We start from the raw sequence: 8,236 nt of genomic DNA on the forward strand, positions 1-8,236 counted from the left end.
TCACCTGCCGTGTGCTTGTGATGAAGGCTTTTCTTACACCCAGCTCTGTTGCATCAAGGTTGAATTTCCGAGGGTTTGCTTCAACAATGCGTTGAGATTAGTAAAAGAAACTATATTTGAGATATAGTTCTCACTTGCTTATAACCATTCATGAGCTCTTTTTAAAAACATTTTTGTACACAAGAAAAAACAGAAGGAATGCATTCTACAGACTACTTTCAGAATATGTGCTGAACATGTATGTCACGTTTTTTGTTTTTATGCTTACTTATTCTTGCACACCATTTGGGAGGCTTTGGGGTGAAACACAGTATACAAAACAAACTTTTACTTACTCAGAATTAGAATTTGAACAATTCTGATGTCACTTAAGTGAGTGGATATTATAGCTATTAAAGATCTCTGCCTCTAATAAGTTCTCTTACTGTAAAATAGAATATGGGGATGAAATAAAGGAGAACAAACATGAATGCTCTTTTCAAAGAATAACTTGTGATGTAAGGGCAGCAAAGTCTCAGTAATATGTCCAACATGACAGGTTATATCAAAACTTGCTTATTTATTGAACTAACTTTGTGCCAAAATCTTCCAATATCTTGGGTAAATATAGTGTAGGTTTACTGATCTGACAACCCAAAGGATATTAATAGTTTCATCTAAGTCTTCAAGATCCCACTCAATGCTCCTTAGATTGTTCCTCAGTTCATTAGTGGTCCAGTCAATTTCTTCTCTTGTAGCTGTGGATGGATCTTGCAGGAGCTCTGTCCATCTCTGGAACAGCCCCTGAGCAGTGTTCACTGCCTTCTGAACTTCCCTGAAAGTGAAGGGAAAAAATAAAGAAATTAGAACATTTACATTTGATAGAAGACCTCCTAGTTATTCATGTGGAGAGGTCAACTTACAACTTCTGAGCATCTGCACTTCTAGAACTGTGTTCTTATATCCCTATATTCAAATATAAACCATTTGAAGCTTCACCTTGAAAAGACTGGTGTGTGGATGCAGAAACGATGGGCCACTTCATATACTATTCCCCCAGACGCTCTTCACATGGAAAATATGTGCCCACGCACAACCATTCACCATGCACATACGGCAACTGTGTATTGTGAAGGCTTCAGATGTACAACTGTGTACTTTAATTTGTGTAGGTCCAATTTGTGTAATTATTTGCCACTGGTATGGGGGGAAGGGGGAGATTAGATTGTGTTAGTTGGACCTATACCTATATCACAGGCTACCTTTGTATGTGTAGTGGAAGAGATGCCTTCGCACCTCCCTACTATGCAAAAGCATCAGATGTGCTGAGTGTGCGTATGAATCAGCCCCATGAGGATTTGGAAAATAAATCACTGATCCGGATGACTTAACTAGTTTCTGATCCTTTAACGCATTTTTCAAAAACGTACTTTTTGAAGAGTTTGACTAGAAATGTAAGTTGGCTAAAAATGCTTAGACTATTCATTAAAGCTCTAAGATACTTATGCTCTGTCTTCAGTTGGCATAGAAGCATTACAAATATCACTTTACAATGCCCGTTTGTGAATCCTTTAGTTTTCAGAAACTGATAATAGTCCAACACATTTTATCTCTAGTAATCTGTCCCCTCTAGTGCCTATCAATCTAGTTCTGTACATTTTGAAATGCTATTCCCACACGGCTCCCATTAAGCAACTTGTGCTCTGTTCTTGTCTCTTCCCCCATGATACACAAGCTTAGTGGATTTAAGAGGCATACTTGAAGGGAAATTGAAAGCTCAGGTCAGAATTAAGCATCATATACAGGGGCAAAATGCAGTGAGACCAAGCAAATTGAAAGATTATCCTTGGAGGGCAGATCAGAGTGAGGTTTGGGGACTTTGACTGGCTGTTTTAATTCCAGATAACATGTCAATGACAGTTGAGATTAACCTCAGACAAACTACGCTGGAAAGACTCACATGAAGCATGACCTGAGTTGCTGCTTTGTAATGGGTAAACAATGCTGGATGTGCACAGATCAGACTTCTATTCTGTTTAACTTTCCATAATATAATTTCCACTAAAAGGGAAGTTTCCCATTCATGAACTTATCCTCATCCTTTCTTCTGTCACAAATAATGTTGTGTTCTTCCTTTTCTTATATATTTAGCAAACATCTATGGCCAATCTTTAGCTTGTCAAGGCCTGTTCAGTTAGCACAGACTTTTCATTCTGTCCTTAAAACTCCTGAACTGTTTTATATTCACTTGCAGACTTTCAAATGATATACAACCCTGCCCTTTCAATTTGCTTTGTGGAGCCACCTTTTCAACTTCAATCCATTTTCCTGACAGCTAGATCTGAAGAAGGAAAAATCTGCTTGCTGGAACTTCAGGGACCCCAGTTGCTAATGTGTGTGGCCTTTTTGACCATTTCCAAGGCAGAGTATCAGGCCTCTAGCAAGTTTTCTAATGTTGGATAGAGAATTAAGATTATTATTAAGAACTTACATCTCATTCATGGAACAATTAAACATTATTATTTTTACCAAAGTGAACAAACTATACTTAATGGCAAATGTGAGGGAAAGAAAAGTGATTAAGAACTAATGTAGCCTATCAACAACCATGTTTCAGTCTTTAGTCCCAGAAGCGCCCAAGGTCAGCAAGATGTTCATAAAATTGTGGGTGTATTCCTGAGGACTGAGACCCCATTTCATCTGGAAAAAACCCTTGTGCATATAAATCTTATCAATGATTTGAGGTGTCAAAGAGCAGAGAGCAATGGATTCCATTTGTGGTAGATTTCCATCCAGCATCTCCTAACTATCACTGAGCAATCAAGGAGAGCTACCCATTGCTGGCAAACTCTGAACACCTTACCAGAGCCATCAGCAGGCCTCCTGTTGTAGCATTTCGCCAACCTCCTAATTTGGGTAGACTGTTGGTGAGAGCTGTGCTTAAGCCACCTATCACCAATCCAGGGTCTCATCCTTGTCACTCCAAACGCTGTATCACCTGTATGTACCTCAGGGAGACAGCCACATTTACAAGCACTAGGACAGGCAGGACATATTATATCAAACAGAACATCACCTGCAGGTCCTGCAATATAGTTTACATCATCGAGTGCAAAAGACTAGGATGTCATATCCAATACGTAGGAAAGACCACAACTGACCTACACACGTGCTTCAGGAACCACAAGTTGGCAATTTTGACAAAAAAAGTGGAGCAACCAGTTGCAAAGCATTTTAATATTGAGGGTCACAGCCTGTTGGACTTTTCCATTACAGCGATAGAGATGCCAGCAGATCCAGCAGCATTGACCGAAAGGGAGAACTTTTGGATATACTCTCTGGACACATTGGCACCACATGGCCTGAACCTGGAGGACAGAACCACCACTACTTAAGCTTCTGCAAATGAAGCCCCTCTGAGCATTCCATCCTCAGAGCTCTATAACTGCCACCTTGGTAACAGCATTTGTATGTTAGCAGCTGATGTGGGCGGAAGCTGAAACGTTTTGGTAATATAATAAAAACTTCTGCTTGGTTATATATATATAAATGATTGCACAATGGAGAGGAACATTTAATTTTCCTGGGTACAAATGTGCATTCAGTACTACGAAAATATGATGAAGTCCAAAGCGCAACTGTAACCCCGCAAGAGCGGTGGATATGCAACAAGTGAATAGTGATTGCTCTTTCACTGGACGCTGTACATGGGCAGAGATGGTGCCTGCTAAATCGCAAGTTATAAGGTAGCAAAAATGCCTTGTGAATGCATCACAATATGCTATCACTTAATTTTCCAAAGGGGGAGGGTGCCAGACCCCGAGCCAGAGTATGACTCTTACCCGGCCTCAGAGAAAACACGGCTTCCTTTATTCTTTGGGTGGACAGGGTGCAGCGGCATTGTATGTGTTCAGCAGAGGCTTTTATTGTTGTTTCTCTTTATATATTCCTATGCTGAGCCCCTAGCATAAGTTAATTGTTAGAAAGCAGGAACTGAAAAGAATGTTTACACAGGTGGGGCAGAATCTATCTGATGCTTTAACCACTTTCCTGTCTCCCTACATGTGCACAGATGCATACCATGTCACTAAAGGGGAGAGACAACGTAAGAAGAGTCTGCTGGATCAGGCCAGTGCCCCATCTAGTCTAGCATCCTGTCTTCACAGTGGCCAAACAGATGCCTGTGAAAAATCCGCAAGCAGAACCTGAGTGCAGCAGCACTCTCCCCTTATGCAGTTTCCAGGAACTGATATTCAGAGGCATACTGCCTCCAACAGTGGAGGTAGAACCTTCAGGGTTAGTAGCCACTGAAAACCTTGATAGAAGTGGCTGGATAGATAATGCTTAATAGATATCTGTATCTTTTTAAGTACACCTACAATACCTATAGTGTCTGCTCCAGCACAGATGCATATCATGTCTCTAAAGGGGAGAACATAAGAACTACCAAGTTCCATTGAAATCACTGGGATATAAATGTGTCCATTGATTTTTAGGTGCTAATAATTATTTATTGAAGCCACAAATGACACAATCTGTCACACAACTACTCTTCTCTCAGCCACTCCTAAACCCATAAAGAGGCCTGCTAGATCAAATCACACAGTCCACAGATGGGGAACCTATGGCCCTCCAGATATTGTTCGACTCCAATCCTCATCAACTCCAGTCAGTGTGACCAATGGACATGGATTCAACCCCTGAGCTAGTCAAACAGTAGCCAGCCAGACACAGCTGGAAAGGAGGGCTTGAAAGCAACATCCCTCCCGCAGCTTGTATGGAAAAGTATACAGCTTCCAGATGCAGAAGTTTCATTTAGTTATCACAGCTGGTAGCTACAGACAAACCCATACTCCATGAATCTGCCCAATCCTCCCTTTAAAAAAGAAAATAAAATTCTACAAAGTATATGGTGATTATCAATACCACATCTGCTGGAAGCAATGAATTTCATAAATTAATGATGCATTGTGTGTGAAAAAGTGCTGTTCTGGCCCAGCTATTAATTAGGTTTGGTTCATTAGGTGAGCTTCATCCTCTAGAACCCCACCCCAAGCATTCTCTATGAGGAAGTCAACCTGTGTCTGGACAGTAGCCTTGTAGATGGTCCCCCCCCCCCGAAATGCTTCTCTGAACAGAAGACTAGCAGGTCAAGGAAAAGGGTTCTAGCCTAGGTACAGGCCCTCCCTTAGCCTGTGCGGGGCCTGGGGCAAAAGCATAGTTGCCCCCCCACACATTCTTTCTCTCTTTCAAACCTCCCGCCCAGAATAAGCCAGCAAGCGCTGCCTGTAAGTGCGCTGCACAGCTGATGAGCAGACAGCAGGCAGCACAAGGAAGCCACTCAGGCAGGGGATTCAAACCTCTCGCCTAAAAGCCTCAGCGCACCTGCTTCACAGCTGATGAGCGGAGAGGGGAAAAACCACTCAGGCACTCAGCCGAAGAGCGGGAGACTCCCCAAGAGCGGGAAGCGGCTGGAGAGACGGCATGGCTTAAAAGAAAAAACCCCGCCGCAGCCCAGCTTTTCATCGCCAAGCACGGGGGCCCCCAAAGCGCAGGGCCCGGGGCAACTGCCCCCCTTCCCAGTGCCTAGGGGCGGCACTGCCTACGTATACTTGGTTTTTTGGTGCAGGTCTCTATGGCAGGTCATAGCAGCACTGAGGAACCTTTAGCCCTCCATATATTGTTGGACTCCAATCAGCCCTAGTCCGCATGGTCAATAGTCATGGATGATGGGAGTTGTAGTCCTGCAACCACTGGAGGGACAAAGGTTCACCATCCCTGCTTGATGTTGTCCTCCATCTATAATAGCAAAAGGGAATACAACTCAATAAGCTAAGCACGTGCCTTGCATGCAGGAGGTTCTACGTTCAATCCCCAGCAAGTGAAAGGTCTCTGCTTGAGCTTCTGAAAAGCCACTAGCTAGCAATCAGAAAAAAACAATACTGAGCTAGATGCACAAAATAACCTCAGCTGCTATAAGGCAGCTTCCTATGCATAGGTACCAGCACTGGGGATGGTCCCTGTGATCTTGGAGAGCCACTGCCAGGCACCACGGACAACAGTGGGTCAGACCAGGGGTTCCCAAACCTGTCCCCCCACAAACTACTTGAAAACTGCTGAGGGTCTTGGTGGACAACCACTTAATGATTTTTCAGCCTGTTGTGTCAATTGTAGCGTTGTGCAAGATGCCGTATGATTTTTACTATTTCTTATATTGTATTTTATTAGATCACAATTTGCATTCAACAGAATTCAAATAGTAATACAATAAAATACAGTAATAGCAACAAAAGAGGCAGTAAAATCCAATTAAAAATCAGTACGAATATTTAATGTGAACACGCCACAGACCATCTGAATGACGCTTACAGATCCCGGGTGGGTGGCCCACAGACCAGCTGGGAATCTCTGATTTAACAAATACCTGACTCTATACAGGAGTAGTTCTACATGTGATGCAAAATAAGGTGGCAGAGTTATGGACCAGCACACTACTTCAGACTGTAGCTGCTATTTTTTTTAATACTCTTCCCTCTTCTCCCCCCCCCGGTTTTAAAGAAGCAGGCAGCCCCTTACACCAAACTCTTCTCAGGAAGGATGCAGGGAAGTCTTTTCCCTTTCTTTTTTTCATGGGGAGCGCTCAGAAGCAACAATCCCGGAGCTGCAGTCTGAAGCAGCGCAGACCAAAACGGCACCGCCTCCTTCCGTGCTAACGAGCAGGTCGCCTCTGCGAGAGCATCCTCTGCCCAGGCACGGCCTGAAGCGGCGCAGCCCAGACCCAGGCGGACCACCGCGGTGGGAATCAGGCCGAGGACACGCCCCCCGCACCTCGCCCCCTCCGCACCCGGCCGGCCACCCACCCTTTCACCACAAAGAAGGGGTCCTCCATGGACATGTCGCGGGGCGCCCCTCGCCGATGCCGCTCGAAGCTTCCCCCCACGCCGCGCCGATGCCCCCCAGGCTCGACCGCCCGTGCCCGTCAGCAGCCGCAGCCCGCTCGCCCCGTCTCCGCCACAGGCAGCGGCAGCGGCAGCATAACAACCGCCTTGCTCCCCTCCCCTTTTTTCCGCCCAGCTGCTTCAGCCCCCTCGGCCCGAAGCGCCCCTCTCACGTGGCCCAGGCTGCGCGAGAGTCCCTATTGGAGGAGAAAAGACGGCGGCCTCCCGTCACGTGAAGAGGGAGTCCAGGAGGACCTGCCCCTTCATAGAGAGTCTGCAGCCGAGCCAAGTCTAGTCTGGATAAAGAAATCCTGCGGGGAGGATGCGAGGAACGCTGTGTGTGTGTGTGCCTGTTATATCAGTCTGATCCAGTATAAACTTCAGTCCTATAAATCCACTGATTTGGACGTATATTTGACATCTTTGGGAAGTTTTCGGAAGAATATACAGTTTTTGAGAGACCAAAGCTTCTTTCAGCATGCAGAAACCAACAGTGGTTTATTTATTTATTTTATTAAATGCTATAAAAAATAGCCAAAAAGGGTACATAAACAATATGGTTCCGAAAGAAAATCTGTATCCGAGTTACACGTCAGTTCACGATAATGCAAACTGACACAGGAAAAAAAACCCTAAATTTAACATCCAAAATAACAATAACCCTCATCACCCTTCCTCCCAACAAATTTTTTTTTTTTTTAAAAATACAGGCAAAAGGGAAAAAACCATTTTAAAAATCCCTCCCTCTTGAGCTCCTAAAGTCATACTGTTACCCTTAAAAAAAAAATAGCAAGTTGCATCTAGTTAGTATCCTGGGCACCTTATTTTGGTTTGTTCCTGAACCCCTTGCTGTGTGGATCTGATTGGACTATTGCAATTTAATAATTATTTTGTGTTCCAAAGATCTGCAGTAGCAGATCAATGGCAGTTGAATTAATATCAGTTCCACCATTCAAAAACAATATTTTTATTTATTTATTTAATTTGTATGCTGCTTCATTCTCGAAAAGAAGCCTCTAGCGGTTTACAGTGTTGAAAAAATTGAACAAAATTACATATTTAAAACAATACAAAATATTTAAAAGAAACCATATTAAACATTATCATCTTAACTTTAACAATAAACAAAAACCAAATTACACATTTAAGACAAAATATTTATTAAAAAATCTTAAACATTAATATAACCTAAAAAACTAACATAATAAATCATAATCACTACTAACAGATTAAAACACAAATATTCCAGGAAGACAAACAACCCCACCCACCAAACACACAGGTGTGCAGTGTACAGGTAGCAGCATCACTCCCACTTC

General features: G+C 43.4%; 1 protein-coding gene across 1 annotated transcript in view; it reads right to left on the bottom strand.

The window, feature by feature from the left end:
* STX6 (syntaxin 6) overlaps positions 1-7,083 on the bottom strand; it is a 22,010-nt gene extending 14,927 nt beyond the window's left edge. The window contains exons 1-3 of the mRNA XM_061634263.1: positions 6,840-7,083; positions 645-814; positions 5-90 (exon numbers count right to left, since the gene is read on the bottom strand). Of these exons, the coding sequence (XP_061490247.1) occupies positions 5-90; positions 645-814; positions 6,840-6,874 (291 nt within the window). The 5' untranslated portion in view covers positions 6,875-7,083. The remainder of the gene's footprint in view (positions 1-4; positions 91-644; positions 815-6,839) is intronic.
* Positions 7,084-8,236: the final 1,153 nt, after the last annotated feature.

This window comes from Rhineura floridana, chromosome 6 (assembly GCF_030035675.1).
Source record: "Rhineura floridana isolate rRhiFlo1 chromosome 6, rRhiFlo1.hap2, whole genome shotgun sequence".
In the NCBI taxonomy this organism is placed as follows: Eukaryota; Metazoa; Chordata; class Lepidosauria; order Squamata; family Rhineuridae; genus Rhineura; species Rhineura floridana.